This window comes from Fusarium poae, chromosome 3 (assembly GCF_019609905.1).
Source record: "Fusarium poae strain DAOMC 252244 chromosome 3, whole genome shotgun sequence".
Classification (NCBI taxonomy): Eukaryota; Fungi; Ascomycota; class Sordariomycetes; order Hypocreales; family Nectriaceae; genus Fusarium; species Fusarium poae.
Window position 1 is genome coordinate 6,303,531 of NC_058401.1, and position 24,527 is coordinate 6,328,057.

Below are 24,527 nucleotides of genomic sequence, written 5' to 3' on the forward strand. Positions count from 1 at the left end.
TCTCCTCGATCGCCAAGTAACCAACCCTTACTTGTCGGTGACCCGCGCTGGGTCCACATTGATACGGTAAGTTTTATAAGGCCTACAGAGTTAGGCACGTGACTAGCTCAACTCAACGGTTTAATGTGCCTTGCTGCACTGTACTACGGATACCTTAGTACCAACCAAGTAGAGTCAGGAACAAGCAGGTCATGTTGATTTCACAGTGAAGCGTTATGTTCTACTCGAGCATATCTACGTACTTTTGCGATTAGATGATGAGAATTGCTTAAAGCCTCTCGCATAAATAAACTCACAATGAACAGTTAATGACTCTTGCTTTTATAACTCCTCATAATTTGAACTGTTCATAATCAGCCATCAAAATACCCAGGACGTGGCTGCAGGTCTAGCGTAATCATGATCATGATCATCGTTAGCTCCAGCCTGTGGACTCCAATATGATCTCATCGTAAAGTAAAAACAACACAATCATGCAATTTCAGACCAGTAGGTAAAAGTCCATAAAGTTCATATTACAGAGCAGCAAGTCTGAGAAAGCAATTTCCTCAATACAGCATACTCAATTCTGTCGTACAGTTCAAACTAGTAGTCCCATGCCATTGTCCAAACCCATGTCCATGCTGCGTGTTCCCATGCGCTATTGAATAATTCATACATAAATGTTCATTTCTTACTTGGCGCGAGCCAGACCGACAGCGTTCTTGCCGAGGTCGTAGACAGAGTAGTATCGTCGGAGGAAAGCGTCACCAAGAATAACAAGAGGACCCACGGGCTCAGGGAAGTCCATACCCTGGAAGGTAGAGATACAGCTGCCCTGAACCTCGAGAATGTAGTCGGTGGAGGGAAGGCTATAGTTGGAACCGGCAAGTGTGAAGGTGATGTCGGGCAGAGAGGAAACCTTGTCGCACTCGATGGTGTACTGGCCGTTGTAGCCCTTCTTGGCACCAATCTCCTTGTTCAGGAGTTCAGCAAGAGCGCTGGGGAGAACGTTCAGTGATGTGCCGGTGTCGAGGATGGCACCAGTGTTCTCCTGCTCGGCAACCTCATCGCCGAAAGCAATAGCGTCAAGGTCGACCTCCCAGTAAGCCTTGCGACGGAGAGGAATGTACTCGAGGTCGCCAGTGTACTTGGACTTGTCAACACCACCAAAAGTGGCCTCGCTCTGACCCTCCTGGCCGTCGAGGTAGAAAGCGAAGACGGGCTCGTCCAGCAGCTTCTGGTTAACCATTTGGTAGAAGGGAGGGACCATGCCGTTCACGGCAATGCGGTCGTAACCGAGACCGAGGATACCATCGAAGCGACCGAAAGCAAAGGCCAGGCCGGGCTCCTTTGTCGCCTCAGCAAAGTCCTGGTCCTTAATCTTGAGGTCGCCAATGGAAACGACATCGTTGGATACGAAACCGGACAAGCTGCCAGAGCCGTAATGAATCTCGAACTCGCTGCCGTTCTTCTTGTAGGTGGATGAAGCAGATGAGTCGTACTTGGAGTGGAGGTAGCAGGCGATGCTACCACACTCTTGGGAAGGAACCCAAAGGTTGGAGCTACCGGTGTCGAGGACAACCTTGAAGCTCTGAGGAGGAGTACCAATGGTGATCTCGGAAAAGTCTAGAACAGGTCAGCTTGGGATGTTATCCATCGTATTCGATGACACTTACACTGGGCGTTCATAAAGTTGGAAACAGGGACGGGGTGGCCACCCTCGACGCTGGGGACGTTGGTAGCAAAAGCGTAGTCGGCAGCGTTCTTGGGGCGAGCAGCACCCATGTACTTCTGGCCGAGGCTCTGGAGGTGATCCTCAACGGAGTTCATAGCCTGCGAATTGTGTTAGAGCTTTAACGAAACGCGCAAACATGACAGGAATCAGTTGTACCAGCTGGTCGGCAAGAGGAACCTTGTTAAGCTTCATCTTGTGAACGCCGGCCTGGGCAGAGCCCAGAAGCGCGGCAGCGGTAAGAAGAGCGCTCTTCATGATGGGCAATCGGATCGAGAATGCGACCGAGTTGAATGTAAATAGAGATGCTCGACAAAGAGTATTGCGAGCTGTGGTGTTGATGAAGAATGTAGATGCAAGATGCAAGATGCAAGATGGAGTTGGGGAGATAAGAGAAGATAGATGGTTGGTTAAGAAGTGAGAAAACGGAGGAGAGTGACAGTAACGGAGCTCAGGTCAGTCCGAGCTGGGGGAAGCTTATTGCGCGTGTTTGCGGCCTGTTTCGGCCGCACCTGCCTGGATTCGTCAACAACGCCTCACGCCTCCAGGCCATTGAAGCCTTCCCCCTGCGAATGGCCTTGTGACTTGTCTGGCAATGACGCACCATTGCGCCTTCCCCGTCTCCACTTTCCTTGCCTGGCAACGAGTGCCTACCTCTAAGACGCCTTCCCGCCTTAGGCATGCGTCTTTATCTGTATTACACAAGCGTTGTCTCATCTTATCTACATGCGTATCAGGAACAGGAACAGGAACAAGCAGCAAGTAGCTTGTTACAACACTCCCTATGACCGGGGCTCGTTTCGTTGATACTATGCGTTGTCATGACAGCTTCGTCAAGAGGTTGGCGGTGATCATTGTTGACAATGACTGATTGATCGTGACCGACTCTTCGCTTCGTACGATGACCCCTGTGTAAGTCTCACGCGTGTTGAGCTGTTGAACTTAGTGCTGTTGGTGGCTCGGACTACCACTAACTACTGGACTAACCTAGCAACCTAGCATTGGATCTGGGGTTATCAGTGCTCTAACTCGACGCGGATCCTCAATCGTGCCTTGTTCCTGGATGTTTTATGGGGATGCGCGATCGACATGTCCCCCAGGAGACATCCACAATGTTGTATACCGATTGTTTACCGATAGGTATGAACGATAAGTTAAACTGTGGATATAATAGAGTATTACAACAAACTATATCTAAAGCGACTTTGACCTATTACAAATATATATGGTATCCTTAACCGGTGGCCCATCCATCCGGTACCCCTATCCAATAACGGCGACAACCACCCAGTTGCACAGTTTTTCCATCATAAACCATAATCTCATAACATCGTTAACATTGGATAAAAACACTCAGCGTCCACGCATCTCCTTCTTGGAACGTTCCATCGCCTCGGCAAAAGTCTGCCTCACATCATCCAACTCGGCATAATGCTTAATAAGAGCTTCCAATCTCTCACATCTGGAGCCAGTCACTTCATCGGATAGCTTAGACCATCCGGAGTGAAGTGCGACGAAGAGAAATGCAAGACTACCACGGCAAACTTGGTCGTCACGGATCCATGAGCGCAGAGCACCTCTGGTAAGATTGACTCTGCAGCCACGATCCCTGAGTAAAAGGACGAGCAAGCTCTTGAAACCGTTTTGTCCAGCCTTGAGAAATGCTTCGATAGCGTCTTGGCCGATGCTCAGAGTTCCCTTTAGATATCTCTGCATCACAGGCAAGAGTCTATCGCCATGTCGCACGTTGAGGGTCGTATTGATTAGCATGTCTTGGGTGATGTTAAAGTCACCTTCAGCTCTCTCCACCAATTTGGGGAACTCCTTTGCCGAGCATACACCTGCTGCAGCATCCAGGAGACCCTGCGTCACTCGAACACTCTCGTTTTTGTGCTCAAAAATGACCTGTAGGCCAGGGTATCCAAGCTCCCACAATACCTCGATAGCGATTTCTTCATCAATGTCAACATCGTCAGCGCGGTTCTTGAGGAGCATTTCGAGAACTTCAGGAGCCCAGTCATCTGAATCTTTATCTGGCGCAGCGATCGCTGCTAGTACGACTTCTTTCGTGAACAGAACCTGGGATCGTGGCATTTCGAGGAAGATGGCCATAAAGTCTGGTCGGCTACGGGTGTTGGCCAATGCAAGAATCATGAGTTCTTCGTCAACGAAACCCTCGTGTGCACGGTGCTTGAGAAGGACTCTAAGCATTGCTGGTCCATGGCGGTTCTCGATGGCTCGCTCGGCTACGGCTGTGGTGATCTGGATGCGTCTTCCATGCTCCGTGAGGAGATAGTCCATGGTCCTTGGATGACAGACGCTAGCAATGTTTCCCATCATCCATTCGTCAAGTTGGATGTCGTTGCCGTGCAGCTTGAGCAACAATCGAAGTATGTCCAGCCCATGGCGCTCATTTCTTGTGGCTCCAATCATGGCAGCGTCACTCCATCGGAACTCTCGGTGTCTGAAAATGAGGTTCATCATCTCAACGGTAGCACACTCAGCCGCGGCGCAAGAAAGATCTTGGTCCCGCGAAATCTCATCCTGTCGCAGCGTCATGATTGTCTGGAGCATTCCGACACATCCCCATTTTGCTGCAGCACGGATCGTGTGTGGAGTCATCGGCTCGCCCTTCTTGAGAAGAAATGCCAGCATCTCAACTCTCCCAGTTAGTATCGCACTGACGACTGGCGATTTGAGGCGCGCGTGGTGCTTTTCTCTGTCTTCATCGGTGTTGCCAAAACCCAGGTGCTCAACGTTTTCTCGCTTCTGGTTTAGTGATGTGCTGTTGGTGGGATATTCAGAGCCGTTGGGCAACCCCTTTAGAAATTTGATGGCATCCTCTGCAGCACGAAGCTTGCAAATTCTTTCGCTGGCATAACGGACCCAGTGGTAGTTATACTCGGATTTCGCTTGGAAGACACGCTTTACTTGGGTAGTGCTTGTGCCTGACCAGCCCCGCTTGCTTGCGATATGTCGAACGCGCTGGTTAATGAAGACTTCCACATCGTTCTTTGAGTGCGAGAATGAATCCAGGTCTCTATGAGTAAATTCGCCCAGGTACTCGTAGATCTTTGAACTTGGTCTACTCGTAATGACGAGACTGAGGTTCTTTGCTGTCTTTTCGCCATGAAAAGTCTCTTCGATGAGCTCCAAAAGAAGTGTCCGGGAGTTGGAGTCACACTCGTCCAGTCCATCAATTACGCAAAAAATATGGCGGTCGGATCTAAAAGCGACCTCTACCAGTAGGTTCCACAGCGCTTGAGGCTTCTCAAACACACGAGCACCACGGTAAGCGTGTCTTCTGCGGATCCTGTCGCTGAGAAGATGTGGGTGGTTTTGAAATATCTGCGAGAGTAGTCCTCGAAGAACCCCCTGAGCGCTGTTCCTTAGTACATCTTTGGAGCCACAGAAAAAGTAGGCGCATGTGTTGGCGGGATCAGTGGCGAAGTCATTGGTGAGCTTCTCAGCGAGATAGACAGCCATGGTCGATTTTCCTCTTCCGTGGTTGCCAGAAAGCCACAGGACATGCTGATTCTCCGTCTCTGGTTTCAACCAGTTCTTGACTTCCTGAACACCCATGATCCATTCACAGGTCTTGGGGGCTCGAGGACCTTGCTGCGTCCTGAGAGCATCCTTTGCTATTGAGGGATCTGACCAAATAAGATCCCGATAGAAGGCTTCAATTTGTTTCTTCTTGTCCGCATCGCCTGAAAGGGTCAGTGTTTGTGAAACAGAGAATCTCAAAGGTTGGCGTATTTACTCAAAATGTGACGCGATTCATAGCGTTTGTGAGCAACTGTGCTGGTGCTTGGCCAAGGATAGTGACCCAAGAAACTATCTGGCGACAAAGGCGACTCATCCGAGAGACGCGACATGGAGGATCGCGGCGAGTCGCTGCTCACGCTCGAGAAACCCATTTTTTTATATTGTTCTCGTTGTAAAGTATGAAGTTGAGATGCCAAGTTGAGGTCTACAACTTGAATCGACTCACAACAGTCGGTGTACTAGAAACTGAACCAGAAAGTGGCTGGCGTGATGCATGCGTCGACTTGAAGAGGGGTGGTGCTTGTAACTGTCTGTCATCAGATTAAGCGAAGAGAAAGTCTCATGACCATCAAGATTAAAAACAAAGTACGGATACTGTAACGGTGATGAAGAAAGGAATGGATGAAGAAGGATTAAAGACTTTACGCGCTGGAAGAAAGAGTCGCGTCGTATTCGAGATCGTCTTTATGAATAACTGGCAATATGTTACAAGTGGAGTCATAAAGAGGAAAAATGTTGGATAGTATTATTAGGGGAGCTAATGAAAATCTAAATTAAATTAAACCATCCGTTAATTATCAGGTTTCGTTTTTCCCCTCTCATTAAGTGACCTCAAAAGGGGGTAATTTAGGAGGTTGGTGTCTACGCCAGCGCCAAGTATGGTCTAGGTTTGGGCTTGTAAATCTGACATCCTTTTCCAAGGCTGTAAACTCGAGAGCGGTAATGACGTTGACTTAAGCTTATCACGATAAGAAATGTTTTTTTTTTAGAAAGCTTCTCGATAATCGTCAAATAAACATTTTGCTTTTTGTTCTTGTAGACTCTCAGTATTTCTTGCAGCTTTCGTCAAGTCTAATGCTAGTCATGACCCCAACCTACCAATTTCGAACCCATGAATATTATGCAAGTCATTAATGCCCCCTGTCTATTTCTTGGGGAGAAACACATTCCATTGGTTGGTTGCAGTCCAACCCAAAGCTCTGGTTAAGCGCTGTCTTGCAATATATGTAGAGTCTGAAGAGCATCTGTCGCAATAACAAGGCATGAAGGAATGTCGTGGATCAAGCTTAGTTGATTGATGGACTATCATCAGTTACCATAGTTTGTTATGATGCATGCAAATGAAAGCGCGAACTGAGCTTCGTCGCCAAGTTCGGAAGCATTTCAGAATCCGGAAGGACAAATACTTCAGCGACAACGACTGGCTATAATTGTCGAACTGTTCGTTCGAGTATATCCATTGGATGCATTTCCTGGCTCTATCTTCCTCCAGGGCCTGTGGGTGAGGGCTCAGGCTTGTTCGTATCTGATGATGTTTGGATAGCTAGTAACCATCCGTCGAGAATGCGTTTAGCCTGTCGAAGGCGATACTTGTCTTGCACGTATCCGCTTTTTATGTCTTTGTGTGTTGAACTAAACGTGTTTCGAATGAAGTATGTGTCTTACTTCTGAGATAGTCTTGTGTCTTCAAACTTTTTGACAAAAAGCTTTATGAGGGTAGTTGTCGAATATTCGGCGACATCGCCCTACCCCTGTTCTTCGACATTATATTGCAGTTTTTCTTGAATTAAAGAAAAAACTATGAGGTTACTGACAAGCATAATATTCAACGTGGGGCAATAGTTATATGTAATCTAATAGCAGAAGCAATGTCACCTCTAGGGTAATGTCGATGGATAGAACTACAAAGCGCCAGATCCCTTTTCACGTCTTGCAAAAAGATCCAAGAAACAGGTGGACATATGACTTGCTACTACAATGTCTTTTGTGGCATCTTTGCGCCCGTTCAACAATATTGTTTCTATAGAAACAACTACCGTAACTCAACCGATGGACACTTCAAAGTTTAAAATTCTGAGAAGAAGTAGTGATTAAGTACTGCTATACTAAGAAGAAATAGCAAGCTATTCGTTGATCTCAACACTCTTGCCTTGGCCGACAGCTGATGGCCCCAGACTTGGGTTATCCATCTTATTAGACGACGTTTAGACCACCAAGATCACATCGAGCCGATATGCTCTTCCCGTGTCTTTCAAACACAGAGACAAGGCTCAGTAACCAACTAGAACCCGAAGCAGAATAGAAAGGCTTTTGGTATATTTCAAGCTAAAGTGCTTTTTGGGAAAATATACTATGAACAGACGAGCACCGATACAAGGCGCAAAAGCTTATAGACGTATTATATAATGTTGTATTGTTGGGTATATACTATTGTAGTCATTGCCTTTTTTCTCTTACTTAGATTGATAGTATACCGCTAGAAATATACACTTTCCTATGTGCATTGTATTAAAGTTGGCAAAGTTGTTGTGTGGCGTATATCCTAACAATAAATGTAGTTTGGACTTATCCCTCGAAGCATAACCCCTGTACGGATAGAAGGAGAATGGTTTCTGTTCATCATAAAACTAAAAACTTGCTGGTTCGGCTGATACTTTTGTTTCCCGTGTTGGTTCACCCTTGTATTTGCAGAAAGTCCGTGTTAGGAAGTCAAATTCGATGGTAGTCGGCACCATCAAGACCTCTTTCATGCATTCGACAGACTAATAGTACGGTCTGGAAATATCGGTCACTGCTAGTCATCCTATTCAAAGCGGAATTTATAAAGAGGCTTTACACATCTGATGTGGCTAGAAAGAAAGCCTTTTCAGTACCTATGCATATGGAGTTCCTCAGTACACAAACAACAGAAACGTAGCAATGTACGCAAATATTTATCCATAATCTTCCTCATTGTGCCATATGAAAGTAATTAGATCGAAATGCGATGTTCTGAATCTACTATGCCGATTTGGTAGGTACCTAGGTAGGTAGGTATTCAGGAACTTTAGTAACCGAATCCTCGTTCCTGAAGTTTCAAGTCAACCAACAGCTGCCGAGCCAGCCTCGGAAGCTAGAAACATCTGTTGGTTGACCCCTGCAGATTCTGTAGACATTACTCTGTACCAATGAGGTCTTTGTCTGAGTAACAAAATGGAAGAGCTGGCCCCCCGCTGTTGCCGAGATCCATACATATCCTTGCTGTGGATATTCTTGAAGATTAATATGTACGACCAACAACCCTTCAACTATTAGACTTTTTATGGGCTACGAGTCAATAAACAAAGCGCAGCAAGACAATGTCACCGATAGTTATGGGCTTCACTTGTAAGTTTTATTTGCTTGTCGATCGAGCCTGATAACCAGGTGACATTGTAGTTTTGCAAACGTTTACTGGTCTTTTGTATTGGAGACTAGGCACTCACAACACCAAGAAGAGTACTTCGATCGGACGGGAATGTGTAGCACGGACATCCAGGGATGATTAGGCAAGTGGTGGATCACCTGCTGATCAAGTTCACTCTGTTACCACCCGCCTGTTGGCCCAGACCTGTCGATGGAGATGCAGCACGAAGACGCAGGGGCTGTGTGTAACTTGTAGAAGATCGGTCAGGAATAGCGCACATGATACGAGGTTGAACATGAGGCATAAATAGGGGAGCTGCTTCCGAAGAAATCTTTTCGACCATCGGCCATCGAGCATCTCATTCCTATTCCAGACAGACATCATGAAGTTCACAACATTAATTACTACCCTTCTCTCTATCACAACTGGGGCACAACTCGCTTCGGCTGCCTGTTGCGACCTCAAAGTCTGCGATGGCTTCAACCTCAAGGGCAGATGCAAGACTTCTTGCTACCAATACACCAATACGCCGATCGCCATCAATGGAGATGGATTGAAGGGGCCTATCGCTTCTGGCAAGACTGACACGGATTGCAGATGTACCTTGGGAAAGGACAAGTGAGTGTCCGATGGATGATTGCAAATATTATCACCTCTAACTGACATGTCAACTAGCCAATCCTGCATGCTCGTCAACTCCAACAAAAGGGGCACCAATGCCCCTAACCATTGCCTCACTGGTATTGCTTTTGCCCAATGCCAGCGTGCTTAAGTTTTGGAAGTGCGCAAATCCATTCCTCAAAAATACCAAGTTATTGTTTCCCTTGTCTTGATTGTTCAGTTACTGCTCGTATGTTTGCCCGAACCTCCATTGATATACCATATCAACTGCAACAGGGATGAACAGAACAATAGAAACAATTTGTCCAAAGCCCCATTCATTTCCATCGTATTCCTGACCCATGTTCTTGGATATCTCCCCTTGGACTTTTCTCAAAGTGAAGACCGCCCATAGCAATGGTACAGACAAGCCAACAACCACAAAGAGGGGCACCACGGAAATAACTGGCCTACCACTAAACCACACGTTGACTCGGTCCCGCCAAGAAGGCTCAACCTCTGATTCTTGACCTTCTTGTGCCTTCTCGTTGAGATGGGGGTGTGTTTTTGGAAGACCGGCAAGGAGCCAGAATGAGAATAGGTATGCGATCAGGGAGGCAGTAAGTTCTAACCAGTTCAAAGACCGATAGGTCATAGTCTCTCCCAGTTGTCTGTACTCGTGGGGGAAACACATATCTTCGATAGCGTCCCAGTCGGTCGATGATACCTCTGACCCTTCGCCATTGCCGATCGGACTGACGTCGAAAGCATGTATGCATCTCGATAGAAAGGGGTAGAATGACAGTGCTATTGTTAAACTTAACAACAGTAACCTGGCATTGTGCCTCACATTGTCCCTCAGGCATGTTTTTTCCAGTGGCTCTAAGAGGGCAATAGGATACAAGAGTGGCATCATGCTCACCACGGCCACAGATTGAGAGATACGAGCTTCGATAGCGCCCAGATCTGCGGTACTCATTCCGTAATCTTTGCGTACAAGCACCGCGATTGTTGCAAGCTGCAGTGAGAGTGCAAAGTATGCGGCCGAGTCAACGAAAGCTGCCAGGCCGGTTTTTACAATACGATGCCACTGGCTGGTTTTCCCACTTTGCTTAAGTACAATGACTGCAAGGGACAAGAAAACACTGAGTGTGATCTCAAGAACATAACCGATGGCAACCTAGTATAACAAAATCAGCCAAAACTCATTGAAAAGCGGTACCCAGACGGACCCCAATGCCAGATATATCAGGATTGCCTGTGCCGTATACCGCAGTACATATCTCGCTCTGGCAGAGTTCCAAATTATCCTTCTTGAATTGGGTCTTGGAGTCGAGAAGGCGGACGTAGCTACTGAAGTCATTCAGTTCCACCCATTGCGAGCAATCGACTTTAGGACTTGACATGTTGACCTTTGTTTGGTCAGAAGAAAATTCCGAGGGGATAATTCTTCGTAGAGAATCATCCTCAAAGATATAAAGTTAGTGTTGGGATCCAGCCTGATCTTGTCTTACCACATTGCCTCAGCTGCGGCTGAGAATGAACTATCTGCATGCGGGATCCAATTGTGAGAGCGAAAAGATATTAAGCCTAAAAGTGGCGTGTCATACTTATTTGATCTGGGCTCAAGCCTTGTTATAGCCCTTTGGTTCCTACCAATATGTAACACTTCTTATCCCACTGATTGGACTTACATCTTGCATCAGAAATGCCTAGTTCTATCCAGAGAATATACGGTATCACAATGCCAAACCTTATATCCTACTTTGTTCTCAGCTTCTGCCTCATCGGACTGGTCAAATCATTGGATAGCGGCACAGGATCCGATTCTGTTTGCGGATATATCGATGGTGGTAGGTGCCCTGTTAGTCAGTATCCTAGTCGCTAGCTGATAGATAACGTGCGGGATCAGATATTGATCGTGCCCTTGAATGCTCATCTAAATCTTGTGGTTTCTTATCCATACAAGGCCACAGCAATAGATATATCGGGTGTTGTGATGGCGTGTATTGTGCCATTCCGACTGTATGTATCGAATCAGGCTCAGCATCCAACAGTTACACTGTGGAGTGGTAGGTGACATTTGAGCACGATTCAAGAACGATACTAAGACCAAACGCAGCATCAACGACTCCCTCCCGGCATGTGCAACGTATACATGGCCAGAGCTCGAGGCAAAGGGATACTTCTGTGCACCTTCTAGGACTACCGTAACAGTAATCACAGAAACAACTTTTGGTGGTCAGACCACTTCAACAGCCGACAGGTCAGCGACAGCAGGTCCACCAGATCCAAGCAGCGATCCTTTTTCAAGGCCAACAGAAACTGCAGCGCGGCCGACTGTAACTGTGACGGCGAGTGGGCACCCGCAACCAACAGAGGGTGGTGGACCAAACCTGGGGACCGAACATGGTGAGGCATCACTTTATGACTTCTCTGTATAGGGAGATACACTAACATGTCAACAGACTTGAGCTCACGACAGAGAATTGGCGCAGGAGTTGGCTCAGGGGTTTCTGGGGGATTGCTCTTGGTCTTTTTTGTGTAAGTGATAAGCCTTTTGACACGCATTTCTAGCGAATTCAATTCTAACTCTGATATGGAATCTTTGGATGTTGTGGGTGGCCAAGGAGAAGAACCAATCCAACCAAGAAGCAGCATGTTCCCGGGAGGATAGTACACAAATATGCGCCAGTGCCTGCTCTTCAGGCAGCTCCTTGATGCTAGGCCACTGCAACAGTCACGGCCGGTGCTCAGTGGATATAGTCATCAAAGGCAAGATCCGTGAGGGATAACGGCGAATGGATGATCATCAGGGAGGACTGGCTGTATAAATTGAAATCCGCAATAGCAAGTAGACTTCGTATGATCTCGATACACAAATTCCAACAGTCATCGCGTGGTAAGTGGACCCAGTCAGCAGGGCAATGAGACAAAAAAAATGCATCGTCTCTGGTTCCCGGACTGGCATGACAGTCAGTCCTGTTTTCTGCAACGCCACCAGTCAATACTGCAGGGAGGGTGTTATTGGTGGCAAAGTCCACATAGATGATCATATCCTCAGTGGATACAGAGTAGACGATCCGACAAAAATTGGAGGAAAATCAGGGCCTGGGAATCTCCAAGCCTTGGTTATGATCGCACTAGCGATGCAAGACAACGACAAGACCAAGGACGCCAGCAGTCTCAATATCTTATGAGTGAAATTCACAACAGTCACAGCAGTGTAAAATCCATTCAGGGAGGTGATGGCAGCCACTAATGCGTGTTGATCTTTTAAGATTGAGTCTTCCAAAAATAGCACAGACAGCTGATCAATCAATTTCGCAGATGTCTCCGGTGAGGAAAAGAGAAGGTTAGAAGGGTTCAGTATCCATAAGGTAAGGTTGAATATAGCCAGTGATGAGCGGCCCGCATGCCAGCGGACGGCCACCAGACGCGGAAGCCTGTGCAGGGCAGGGGAGTGAAGTTGTACTCACTGTACCGTACAATAAGGGTGCCCGTGATGCGGACGAAGTGGGTTAAGTTATGCCACTATTATCGCCATTGCTGAGGGATCACCCATGTCGTGTTCAATGGCAGCCATATGTCAGCATGTAAAGAGACACTATGATACTCGAGTATGCAAATAGCCGGGTGGATAATTGTGCTCCCAACATAGGTACATGTAAGAATACAATCATTGCTCCAGAAAAAGACGATCATTGTACCATTTGCATGGATTTTATAATTTCTAAATTCGTCTTCTACTATATATAAAGCCAAATGATACCAAGGGGAAATAAGTTGAGAAACTGTCCGATGAGGCACAGTGACAGTCTTAGCGGACAGCTCGGAATGAAAACCAGGCTGAGTCTGCCAAGTCTGGAACAGGTGTTGACGACGAAAAATCGTTGTCCAGCCATACGGGTTCCAAATAGACTTCATCTGCGCATACAGAGTAGTTATATTGGCGTCCATTAACAGAGAGAAAGGTGGCTATGGCTGAACTAACAGGGCTTTCGTGATACTGAAACTTGGGCGATGGTACCTCGGGCAATATACTAATCAATGCGAATCGACGCTCGATGAATTCATGACTCTGTCTGCTGCAAGGCCGGTTGTTCCGGCGGGACTGGCGATCCGCGAAGGCATGAAATCTGTATGTCCAAGCTGCATTGTTAATAACCACACAGCCATAGTATCTATTAGTATGTCGATTTCGCATTAGACTTCGAGGGATACCCATATCAATCAATCTATTAGTATGTATTACAATATGTAATGATCAATATGAATGAATACCCACAGGTCCCTTGATCAAAGCCAATCTCCATGGGGTTTTGACTTGGCATCACATCGATATCGGGGGTTTAACTGTAACGATTTGATTCATCTCTTGGCAGCCTTGACAGGGGATAGATATGGCAGGTTGTTAGGGCATGATAATAGGGACGGGCCCTATTCGAAAAATCTTAAATAGGCTTTCCTTGCTGACAGCGTCCGAATTTGTCACGTCGGGAGTGCCCTATAACTTATCCAAAACTTTTGTTGTGTATAGTACACCGTGCAGTAAGTCAACCAGACTAATGGATTGCAAATGGTCTTACTCTGTACGAGCGACATCATCGATCTCCTGCATTGGCGCGCAAGCACCCATCAACCTCGGAACTCTGAGAACAAATTGAGTCGCGAATTGCCTCGCGGCCCTTTTATGAAGGAGGTTGATGTGACCCACAAGTGACATTCGAACAAAGAATGAATGAAGCAATTGCTTTGCAGATGTCGACAAAAGGGGTAAGTCCCGCAACTAATGTAGGAACCCAATCATCTTGACCAACCATAAACGTGAGAGCATACTTGGGCTTGGTGATAACCTTATGTGAAGGATGCATAAAACAAGGAATTATCATCTGTCGTGTCTGTTGGCTGTAAATACAGTAAACTTAAACCAAGTCAAACCATAAGTTTTATGCAACTGAATGGCGGATCGAATGAACAAATTCCAGATTTGCGGACGGCCTAATGTGTGTATGATCAGTACATAGAATTGAAGTCGATTGACCTGGAAGAGCTTTGTCTAACAAGATCGTAGTTGTTCTTTTCGTATCTCAAGCTTTGTATAGTCCCACCAGTTTCTACAACTGTAATAGGATCAGTTATGTATTCGTGATTCACATTTGCACATTTTGAACTTTGTCAATAAATCCATTGATACCGAAATGTGTGCGCAATGGCATTTTTTGTCATGAAAAAGACCGTTTCCGCCTGGCTGCCACGATTTGCAAATATATATGGGAATTCAGAGGTGTCTGTTGTACTCTGTAGGTTTGTAGGTATTGCTGGCTATTGAATATTGGGACGCTTTGGTATCGAGTCAACCAACAGTCCCATCGATCTTTTGTTGCAGGGTTAGATACCGAGACATTGGTTACTGGTTGGATCATTAGCGTGATCTTGATAATGCACCTTCGATAATTGCTTAAAGAGAAGGCTCTCAACTGCGGTGCACCATCAAGGATTATTGGTATGAAGTATAAATCTCAGAACTCGTAGATCCTCAAGACTGCTATCAACCCTGATATACCACATGTATAGTCGGATGCTCTCAGGAAGACTGCGCGGCTTACTCGTCAAAGGTCGTATCTTGAATAGATCATTGGCATTGAGTTTTCCATAAAAGCAAGGTTCAAGGGACACGTGGATCGAGACGGGTCATCGCCATAATGCATATTAGCTGACGTGCGCCTCTTCGCGAATAGCCCCATTTGCACAATGCACAACTTATGCAAGTTTCGAGAATTGTGGCATTGAACTGCAGCGCGTGATCATGGGGAGTGCATTGACGAGCAAATGAACTCGGAGTCCCCACCTGTCTTGAAAGGTCAGCTTCAGCCAAGCTTCTGTGAGTACACAGAGAAAATGATAGCTGCAAGGTACAGGATTGTCCACTCGAGCCTCTGATCTTGTACTGTACATAGCCGCAGTCAATGTTCTCGTTCAGGATCTCAACAAAATCGTAGAGTAGTTTATACTTATCGCAACCGAAATCGAAGTCCACCTGTAGTTACATATCGACAGTTGTGATTAAACCGGATACATTGAGGGTGTTCTGAAACCAAGCCTAGTCTAGCCTAGATCTGCGTTATAATATCCTTCTTTGGGTGATGGAGGGTACGGTACGTAGTCGATTTTGTTGTTCCTGAATATCATTCACAAACATGAACCACATGAAGGTAAAGATGGCACAAACTCGGACTTAATGAAATTCTCACCGCCGACACGTCAAATGGGATGTCGCTGTTACTATAGAGGGAGGTCGAGCACTGAGTCGATGGCTTCCGGAGGTATTGGGACTTGCGTGTCGAGCGTCTTTCTGAAGATCCAACGCCTAACGTAGATCGCGTGTTCCACTGGTGACTGGTGGCAGCACATTCCAAATTTCCATCGAAGGTATTGGATGAGATGGCTTGCTTATAGGCGGGTTCAGCGGTCGCAGCGGCTCCAATGGTACCCCAGCGGATGGCGTGGCAGAGTGAAATGATCATAAGGGGGGGTGGTTGCGGTTCAGGGGGTCTGCTCTAATAATCAAATCCAGGGGATGGTTGGAAGCGGCGGTCGGAAGATTGAGGCACAAAGGCTCGGAAATGAGGACGTCTCTAGGTATGTACAAGAGACTTTCTTCTTCAAGGGTCGAGGCGTGTTTTAATGGTACTGTACTGTCAAACAGGTAAAACCGCCCATGTTTTTAACGAGACTCTCGCGAGATGGCTGCGGCTTATTTGCCTCGAACCTTTTATTAGCCTTGTGACGGATAACGCCTGAGGCTGCCACAGTCTGCCACAATTTCGAGATGGTGTTTCTTTCTGTCTCGCAGCAGTTTTGTATGCGTTTGTGCTTGTGCTCGTGCTTTGTTCCTGTCAGTGGTTGGGGACGGACCTGAGCAAAGATGTTTCCGTGATTGACGGCGTGGTTTCGTGTTTGTGCCCAGGCCTATGACCGACCACGGGCAGGCAGGGAAGGCACGGTGGCATCAGGTACGAGCGGTTAAGTTGGGCAGTTTGCTCCCATTAAAGTTGTGCATACTGTTCTTCAGAGTTTGTGCAACTTGGTTAGTGTACACAAAATGGGTAAGTGATGTACCGTTTCGTCGTTGTACTAACGGGCAACGCCAATTAAAAGGTTGCATTTTGGCTTCGTGGTCGGCAAAAGTAGTGCTCAGGTGAACCAATTGGTGCGTGTTCGGTCGGATTAGAGGGCCCTAGCGGGTTGACCGTCTTCGAAAAAGCTTATGCAATGCGTGATTTTGTGCAAAAGAAGAATCTGACCTCCTTAGCTTATCCGCCAGCTTCTCAAGTTGATCCAAGATGGAGACCAAATCCTTGCTAGATCCCTGACAGTGGCTCCACCACATGGAAGGTGCCCCTGCACCCCCTGTTCCTTTGTCTCGCCGTCTCTCTGCATTTACTGGCTGCTACTCTGAGGCCCCATGTCTGGCTTGGCTCTCCCCTTCACTTGCACGTCTGGTCCCTTTCCTTTTCCTGTTCTCTCTGACTCGCTTCGCCTCGCTTCTGCTACCTTTCTCTCCTTCCATCCCCCATCTAACTCTCATCTCCTCTTTCAACAAAACAAGCCACTACCTCCGGCCGTTCGTTCGTTCCAGTCCCTCTTTCACCTCCCCACACTTTCAAAGCGTTTGTTCTTTCTTCATCTCTGTCTGAAGCGTATCGTGTTCAGTATCACGATCATCGCTTTCTCTTACTGTTCTCATCACGTCTCTTTTTTTTATACGGCATCTTGATCTTCATTCAATTGCCTCGACTTCACCGTCTCCCAATCCATACAATCGACCTTAGATTACTGTCGTCTCATCACAACTCGACGCCACTGTTAGGCCAAATCATCGAATTCGTCAGATATCCAGGAGGAATTCACAGTGCAAACAACAACGACGACAAGCACGAATCGACTACCTATCGACTGAGAAATATATTGCGGATAAGAGCCCGATAACCCGACGACTTGAGGATCCGGCTCGCTTCGATTACAGTTGATCTGACTCGAAGTCCGTGTCGACGATCACATATCATAATTCTAGTATACCGACTCATCTCTAAATTTGCGGTACCCAAATCACTCATTATGAAGAACTCAACGCTTTTTTCAATGGCCATTGCGGTTGCTAGCCTTGTCGGTGTCAACGGACAAGTCAGTGGAAAGATAAAAGGAGAGCAATGGCCCGTCGCCAAACCCGTCTTGAATGAGATAAAAGGCCAGGGTTGTTGGAAATCCAATGGCAATATGACTCAGGTGTATTCAGGAACCTCCACAACGTCCGGCGACTGCTGGAATCGATGCAAGAAGCAGTACGCTGTATTCGCTCTCCAGGCCGATGCATGTTACTGTGGCCAGCTTTACCCGCAAGAAGGTGATCAGGTTGACGATGACAAATGTGACTGGGAATGCCCTGGCTGGCCTTACGAAGCTTGCGGTGCGCTGAAGAAATACTACTCCGTTTTCAACTCAGGAAAACAACTAGCACCCGACAACTACGTGGAGGAGAAGTCGACCTCAAGTGCTGCGCCCTCATCAACCGAGGCCGCTTCCAGCACCGCCGCTGGAGGTGACTCTTCTGCCTCCACTCAAACCGACGAAGCAGCTGCAAGCTCAGAAGCCGCTGAGGATGACGATAAGAAAGACGGCCCCAATGTAGCCGCTATTGCCGCCGGAGTTGTGGTCGGTGTTGTGGTGGTCGCTGCCATTGGTGGTGGTGCCATCTTCTTTGTTCGCCGCCGGCGCAACGCAGAGATTGAGGAGGAGCACCGACGAAACGCTGCTGTAAATGCATTCATCAACGGCTCCAAGCCCCCAGGCAGCAGCGGCAGTATTTCCATGACCGATTCCCGTCTCGATCCCGTTATGGCCCATCGACGGCTCAGCGATGGCAGCATCGCCGATAACCAAGATTACTCCCGAAGGATTCTACGGGTAAGTTTGTGAATAACCGATAATTCTCGACCACCATGCTAATATAACATAAGGTCACCAACGCTTAATTGAGTCTTCAGTCTCGACTATTCAAGGTCAATACTTCTCATCTGTTTCTCACTTGGCATTAACGGCGTTTTATTGGAATGATAGTTCATGTCTGTTTGCCAATCGATCACTCTCGACGATTAGGCGGCGTTTGATTTTCGGGCGTAGGACTAGACTTTTTCTACTATTTTGCGTCTGCGGAAATTACGACTGGATTTGATCAATCATGCTCCATGGCCGGCTACCTCTACGCCATCCACTCATTACCTCCTTACTTTTTTTTAACAATACGCCTTGATCAAAGCGACTGGAGAAGATGGGAATAATGCCGCAAGTGTCCTATTAGAAGTCATACTTCCCTCTGTCCGTATCATGGACGTCGTCTTGGCATAGGGGCATTTTAGCGGCACTCATACCCGCGTGTAATTGGCACGTCTGTTTTCTTTTCTTTACGACTGGGAGTCTTGTCTCCTGTGTACAAATTCTCTCTGTCCTTTGAGGATGGGGATAAACCTAAAAAGAGGAGGGCGATAGATCCTACTGGGACATGGTGGATAGTGTGATACAGAGTGAGGTGTCACAGGTGCACTCGGACGCGGGACGGACGTCAACCCCTGAGAGATATTACGAATTCGGTGGGTTGACTGGAAGTACGGGATGTTCTCGTCGCCTTATTTATTTTTCAACTTGGTTGTTATCTTCACCTGCTATCATGGTTGTGGTCCCGCCTGTATGTAGGATTTCGCATAGTCATATACCACCACTTAAGACTTAAATTTTGAGGTGCTGTTCAAGAGGTTGTTTGATATTCATGGCACGTCGAAGCGTCAACGCATATAGATATTGAAAAGCTATCGACACTACCCAAGTGTGCCATGTACTGTCGATCATGCCACTTGGATTGGAATACGCAATGACTCAGTAGCTGTTCGTTGACGGTACTAACAACTTGTTCGTGTATATCTCGCAATGTGTTATCTTTCACATCAAACTCTGTTGTTCATCGATGGGTTTCTATGATTTTTAATTTGACGTGCCACTATCCAAAATACCCTTCTAGATTTGTGCCATATTTTGCAATAGATCATTGAGCACGGCAAATTGTCCAAAACGCTCTCAACGCAAGTCACAATGATCCAATGAGTCCATACGCAACTTACCTCATAGGACGACAGATGGATTGTGAAAAATTCATGTTAGAACCATCTGATGGTTTAGGGTAGGCCAGGAATATTCCATCACGTGATGGGACAACAGCTCTGGAGCTTGTCGCGATGCCTGTCGCGTTAGAAAAGTTCCCAGCTTCGCATCATAACCAACATCCCAAACAAAGAATTTCAGCAAATAGAAGTGGAATCTCACGATCGCCCTATATTTCCCAAAACAAATTAAGCTACAGTTTCATCCGTCGGAATATTGTCGCTATCTTCTATAGGGCTTGATTGCCCGACTTTAATTTCAACATGGGCCCTATCTCAATCCCTCGAATCCGTCGCACAGCGCAAAACACTCAGTTCACGTAAGTTCGCCTCCTCGCACCCAGCCATTAGATTAAGCCTGATCTGACTTTTCCAGATACAATCTTTCACGCCGCGTGAACGATGTCCAGACGTATCCTGTATACTCTCCCCAAGGTGCTACCATTCTCATATATGGCCATGAGAACGGTGTGACGATTGCGTGGCGAGGAGGCAAGCGATTTAAGACTATCAAGAAGGCACTCCAAACCGAAAAGCAGAACGGAACTGCGGATGATTCGGTTATGATTATCGACTCGGATGACGACGAACCACCGGCAAAGCCAAAGGCAGCATCTCAGTATGAGGACAAACCACAGTTTGAGGACGAGGTTGAGGATAGCCCGTACCCCGAAATAGTACAGACTCTCGACCTTGCACTCGGAACGGCGATCCTGAAGGTTGCGGTTATGCCCATGACCCCAACGCCCGCAGAGGACGCTGCTTGGGGAGGAGCCAAAGTGCTTACCGACAAGATGGTTTTTGCTGTCTCATGCGTCACCAACGATGTCTATGTCATTACGCTTCCTCTCACCCCTCCCTCACCCGAAAGTAAGGCCAGAATCGAGCTTAGAAACGATCTTCTAGCCGGCAGGGCAGGCTCCGGAGTTTGGGGTGAGTCGCTCATCCTACTTGGTGGCCAGAACAAGCATAGCGAGGGCATTGCTATCAACTTGATCATGCCAACAGCCACCGAGCGACCTGGTACGAAGCCTAGGGCAGTCGTGGCCTCGCACTCCCGTGAGGCTTCTGGAGTGCTCCGATTTTGGGACGTCCCTCTAGATGCTAGTGACAAGCCCTCCAAAACTGTCGAGCCATTCCAAACCGAGTATTTACCTAACCCCCTCACAAGCATATCCTTCAACCCTACGCATACTACACAGCTGCTTGCTGTTTCAGCCCTTCAGGGAGTTCGTGTTTACGATTTTGCACGACCTTCTTTTACCGATACGGATGCCACCGGACCCTTTCCTGTCCAGGGCTCATGGTTGCTTTCCATGTACCAGCCCTTTGCTCGACCCTCATCGACAAGAAAACCAGTCATTGATGCTGTTTGGATAACACACGGACACGCGATACTGGTGCTCCTTGCCGATGGTATGTGGGGCATTTGGGACGTTGACGGTGTCAGTCCTTCTGGACCGGGAGCTATTCTATCTAGCAAACTCCAGACTGGCGTCAAGGGAGCTGCTTTGACGACCTTTAGCGTCTCTGGATATGTAGAGGGAACAAGCTCACTCCGAAGTCTTACGACGCAGAACAAGGAACAGACCACCGGAGAGTTTGCGCCCATGACTCCTCACACTCGACGACAAGCCACCGCTTCGCTAAGCTCTGCTATCACACTTGACCGCTTGGCTACCATCCGAGGTGGCATTAAGGTGCTGTCTTCACCGAGTAGTGGAAGTGCAATCCAAGACGAGACAGTCGTCTTTTGGGTCGGTGATCTGGAACACGTTTGTGTCATCCCTGGTATCACACGGTTCTGGGATTCTCAACTGCGACAGGCTGCTGGCACTGGTGGCGACATTTTTAGTGGCTCGCAGCCGGTGAAGATGATCAAGCTATTGGATTTGTCAACTGGGCTACTCGGTGAAAGATGCTGTGGAGTTGGGCTGTTGATAGACCCAGATCACAGTATCACCGCTCAAGACAGTAGTATACCAGCGGATGTTATTGTGTACGGCGAGACCAGGATTGTCGTTGTCAGGGAGGGAGAAGATGGACCAGGCAAGATTGTTGGTGCCGTGGTCAATGCACGAAGACGAAACCTGTTTTCCAGGGGAGACAAGTCTGATGCTATTATTGTGCATGGCAAACAAACAAGGCCTGCCAAGAGCTTATTCAATCTAAGCACCGTCAAGCCGGGTACATTGCGGCTTCGATCTGCTTTGGGTAAACATGGCATCGAGGGCGAATCAGACGCTGATCTGCCAACCCGACCAGCGGTCGGTTTCGACTTTATGGATACGCTTGACGCAGCAGCTGACATCACAGCTGATGATGGCGAACGAAATCTGGAAGTTGAGATGCTGGATATCATGGAGATTGACAAAACACTGGAGAACATGGACAATAGCCGAAGAAGGACATAGGGCTGTTGGTTGTAAACGAAAATTGAGGAACTGACTAAAGCGATTAGATGTTAGGAACGAGATAATGAAGAGTGCTGGGGACGAGACGATACCCCTACGACATACATGCGATCCATTTGCATGGTCACGATTCCGATCGTGAGATTCTGACTCGTTTTCCTGTCCAACTTTTCCAACCATCAATGTGACATGATCCGCACGGCAAGGTGGAGCGCAAGGCGAGAATCATCCTTGACTGCTCTGTATTCCGAGCGGTATATCAAAGAAAGCACTTCGTGTGTTTGTTCGACGCTTCAGTGGTGGGTTGGGAAGAGGTTTCGGTGCTCCGAGCATCCTTCCGGCTCTTTAGGGTGCGTCCTGTTATCTACTGACTGATGGATTCTCTGGAGTTTTTGAGGTTCGCCTTGGGGATAACGGAGGTCAACACGTTGGCTGGGGACGTGGTAACCTGAGCTGGGAGCTTGAACGTCGATACATTTATCTTGATTTATGTAGTTGTCCACTGTGATATGCTTAATTAGTCTCTCCCTCCAATCATCATCTTGGTAGAAAATGCGCAATCCTCCTACTTGACAGCGTGCGAATGAGATGTTTAGCTTGTATATGAACCTAATTTGAATCATCAGTATATGCATTATCTTGTCTCCATCCCCATTGAATATTAAATACCTAGGTACCTAGGTACTTATGAAGTGTCATTATTTCATCGTATATCTCGTTCCATCAACTCCTGGCAGTCACGGTGTGGGGTCAATTAAGATCCCTGCGGTTTCCGGCGCGACGGGCGCGTCATGACGTCCCACACGCGTAAGTTCATCTTCTTTCTTTTGTGCACTTCCATCTCTTCTTCTCCATTGCTCAGCTACCCTTTCCCCTCGCTACCAAAATTCTTGTATTACTTTTTTTATACTTCATCCTCGACAAAAAGAAAGGGGTTTGAAGAAAAAACCCGCAAAGATGGGTATTAAACAACTCTTCCAGATCATCAAGGAGGAAGCTCCAGATGCGATCAAGGAGAGTGAGATCAAGAACCAGTTTGGTCGCAAGGTTGCCATTGTAAGTTCAAGTTGATGAAAAACGGTGCAAACAACATAAGCTTAAAGTTTCTCAGGATGCTTCAATGAGTATCTACAGTTTCCTTATCGCCGTACGATCCGAAGGCCAGCAGCTCACAAACGAGAGCGGCGAGACGACATCGCATCTCATGGGCATGTTTTACCGTACTCTCCGCATGGTTGACAACGGTATCAAACCACTGTACGTTTTCGATGGTGCGCCGCCCAAGCTCAAGTCTGGCGAGTTGGCCAAGCGTTTCCAGCGCAAACAAGAGGCCACCGAAGGCTTGGAGGAGGCCAAGGAGACGGGTACAGCAGAAGATATTGAGAAGTTCTCACGACGAACTGTCCGTGTCACTCGCGAGCACAACGCTGACTGCCAACGCCTATTGAAGCTCATGGGCATTCCTTACATCATTGCGCCCACCGAAGCTGAGGCTCAGTGTGCTGTCCTGGCCCAGGCGGGCAAGGTGTATGCAGCTGCCAGTGAGGATATGGATACCCTCTGCTTCAACACTCCAATCCTCCTACGACATCTTACATTCAGTGAGCAAAGGAAGGAGCCGATTCAGGAGATCCGCCTGGAAAAGGTCCTTGAAGGTCTGAACATGGAAAGGAAGCAGGTATGTTCACTTAGCCACTGCATGTTATGTTTCGAGCTAACGACCGGATCTAGTTTGTCGATCTTTGCATTTTGCTCGGCTGCGATTATCTCGACCCAATTCCCAAGGTTGGACCCAGCACTGCCCTCAAAATGATTCGCGACCACGGCTCCTTAGAAAAAGTTGTCGAGGCAATGGAGAACGACCCCAAGAAGAAGTATGTGATCCCTGAGGATTGGCCATACAAGGATGCACGGGATTTATTTTTCGAGCCGGACGTGCGCCAGGCTGATCATCCCGATTGTGATTTCAAGTGGGAGAAGCCTGACATGGAAGGCCTCGTCAAATTCTTGGTCACCGAAAAGGGTTTCTCAGAGGACCGTGTTCGTAGTGGAGGTGCTCGTTTGGAAAAGAACCTCAAGAGCTCTCAGCAAGCCCGACTCGAGGGATTCTTCAAGCCGATTCCCAAGACAGAAGAAGAGAAGGCAGCTCACAAGCGAAAACTGGAGGAGAAGAACGAGGAGAAAAGGAAGAAGGCCAAGCAGGAGAAGAAGGACAAGGCAGCTTCCAAGGCGAAGCCCCGAGGTACCAAGTGATCGGAATTTGGACGGCGTTCTAACTAAGTAACGAGACGTAATGTACTGGAAGGAAGTACGGAAAAAGCCAGGCTACGCAGCGGTACCGGAAATGGCGTATTGGAGTTACTAGGCGTGGTACATCCCACTTGGGAGCTTTACCTATGGTTATCATCAGGTACTCAATGGATTCTAAAGAGATATATCTGCTGTGCTAAATGGAAGAAACATCAGCAAGAAACCGAAACCTCTCGATATATGCTGGCGAAGACGAGTAGCGTGAACGATATTACTGCGTATATAGTGACTATCAGGATATATGTGTTTGCTGCTATGCTATACAAAATGAACCTATCGAAATACCCGCGTTTCAAAGACATATGCAAGTAGTAAATATACTGGACCCCTCCGCATTCTCA

The 24,527-nt window shown here is 47.4% G+C and overlaps 8 protein-coding genes across 8 annotated transcripts; 5 read left to right on the forward strand and 3 right to left on the reverse strand.

Annotated features, from left to right (window-relative positions):
- Nucleotides 1-673: 673 nt before the first annotated feature.
- PEP4 (saccharopepsin) lies at nucleotides 674-1,972 on the reverse strand (the record flags this gene model as incomplete). Its single annotated transcript, XM_044853930.1, has 3 exons — nucleotides 674-1,608; nucleotides 1,659-1,815; nucleotides 1,874-1,972. The coding sequence occupies 3 exons, from the start codon at nucleotides 1,970-1,972 to the stop codon at nucleotides 674-676; spliced, it is 1,191 nt and encodes a 396-aa protein (XP_044706600.1).
- Nucleotides 1,973-3,067: 1,095 nt separating this feature from the next.
- Nucleotides 3,068-5,634, reverse strand: FPOAC1_009505 (uncharacterized protein; the record flags this gene model as incomplete). The annotated part of the gene is made up of 2 exons (XM_044853931.1): nucleotides 3,068-5,424; nucleotides 5,478-5,634. The coding sequence occupies 2 exons, from the start codon at nucleotides 5,632-5,634 to the stop codon at nucleotides 3,068-3,070; spliced, it is 2,514 nt and encodes an 837-aa protein (XP_044706601.1).
- A 3,396-nt stretch (nucleotides 5,635-9,030) lies between these two features.
- Nucleotides 9,031-9,420, forward strand: FPOAC1_009506 (uncharacterized protein; the record flags this gene model as incomplete). Its single annotated transcript, XM_044853932.1, has 2 exons — nucleotides 9,031-9,266; nucleotides 9,324-9,420. The coding sequence occupies 2 exons, from the start codon at nucleotides 9,031-9,033 to the stop codon at nucleotides 9,418-9,420; spliced, it is 333 nt and encodes a 110-aa protein (XP_044706602.1).
- A 69-nt stretch (nucleotides 9,421-9,489) lies between these two features.
- On the reverse strand, nucleotides 9,490-10,654 carry FPOAC1_009507 (uncharacterized protein; the record flags this gene model as incomplete). The annotated part of the gene is made up of 2 exons (XM_044853933.1): nucleotides 9,490-10,428; nucleotides 10,481-10,654. 2 exons carry the CDS (start codon nucleotides 10,652-10,654, stop codon nucleotides 9,490-9,492), a joined length of 1,113 nt encoding a protein of 370 aa, XP_044706603.1.
- Nucleotides 10,655-10,992: 338 nt separating this feature from the next.
- Nucleotides 10,993-12,448, forward strand: FPOAC1_009508 (uncharacterized protein; the record flags this gene model as incomplete). The annotated part of the gene is made up of 5 exons (XM_044853934.1): nucleotides 10,993-11,101; nucleotides 11,161-11,320; nucleotides 11,371-11,660; nucleotides 11,717-11,792; nucleotides 12,265-12,448. The coding sequence occupies 5 exons, from the start codon at nucleotides 10,993-10,995 to the stop codon at nucleotides 12,446-12,448; spliced, it is 819 nt and encodes a 272-aa protein (XP_044706604.1).
- A 4,921-nt stretch (nucleotides 12,449-17,369) lies between these two features.
- Nucleotides 17,370-18,283, forward strand: FPOAC1_009509 (uncharacterized protein; the record flags this gene model as incomplete). Its single annotated transcript, XM_044853935.1, has 2 exons — nucleotides 17,370-18,215; nucleotides 18,269-18,283. The coding sequence occupies 2 exons, from the start codon at nucleotides 17,370-17,372 to the stop codon at nucleotides 18,281-18,283; spliced, it is 861 nt and encodes a 286-aa protein (XP_044706605.1).
- A 1,443-nt stretch (nucleotides 18,284-19,726) lies between these two features.
- On the forward strand, nucleotides 19,727-21,876 carry FPOAC1_009510 (uncharacterized protein; the record flags this gene model as incomplete). Its single annotated transcript, XM_044853936.1, has 2 exons — nucleotides 19,727-19,782; nucleotides 19,839-21,876. The coding sequence occupies 2 exons, from the start codon at nucleotides 19,727-19,729 to the stop codon at nucleotides 21,874-21,876; spliced, it is 2,094 nt and encodes a 697-aa protein (XP_044706606.1).
- Nucleotides 21,877-22,833: 957 nt separating this feature from the next.
- Nucleotides 22,834-24,129, forward strand: FEN1 (Elongation of fatty acids protein 2; the record flags this gene model as incomplete). Its single annotated transcript, XM_044853937.1, has 3 exons — nucleotides 22,834-22,932; nucleotides 22,988-23,554; nucleotides 23,608-24,129. 3 exons carry the CDS (start codon nucleotides 22,834-22,836, stop codon nucleotides 24,127-24,129), a joined length of 1,188 nt encoding a protein of 395 aa, XP_044706607.1.
- Between the last annotated feature and the right edge of the window lie 398 nt (nucleotides 24,130-24,527).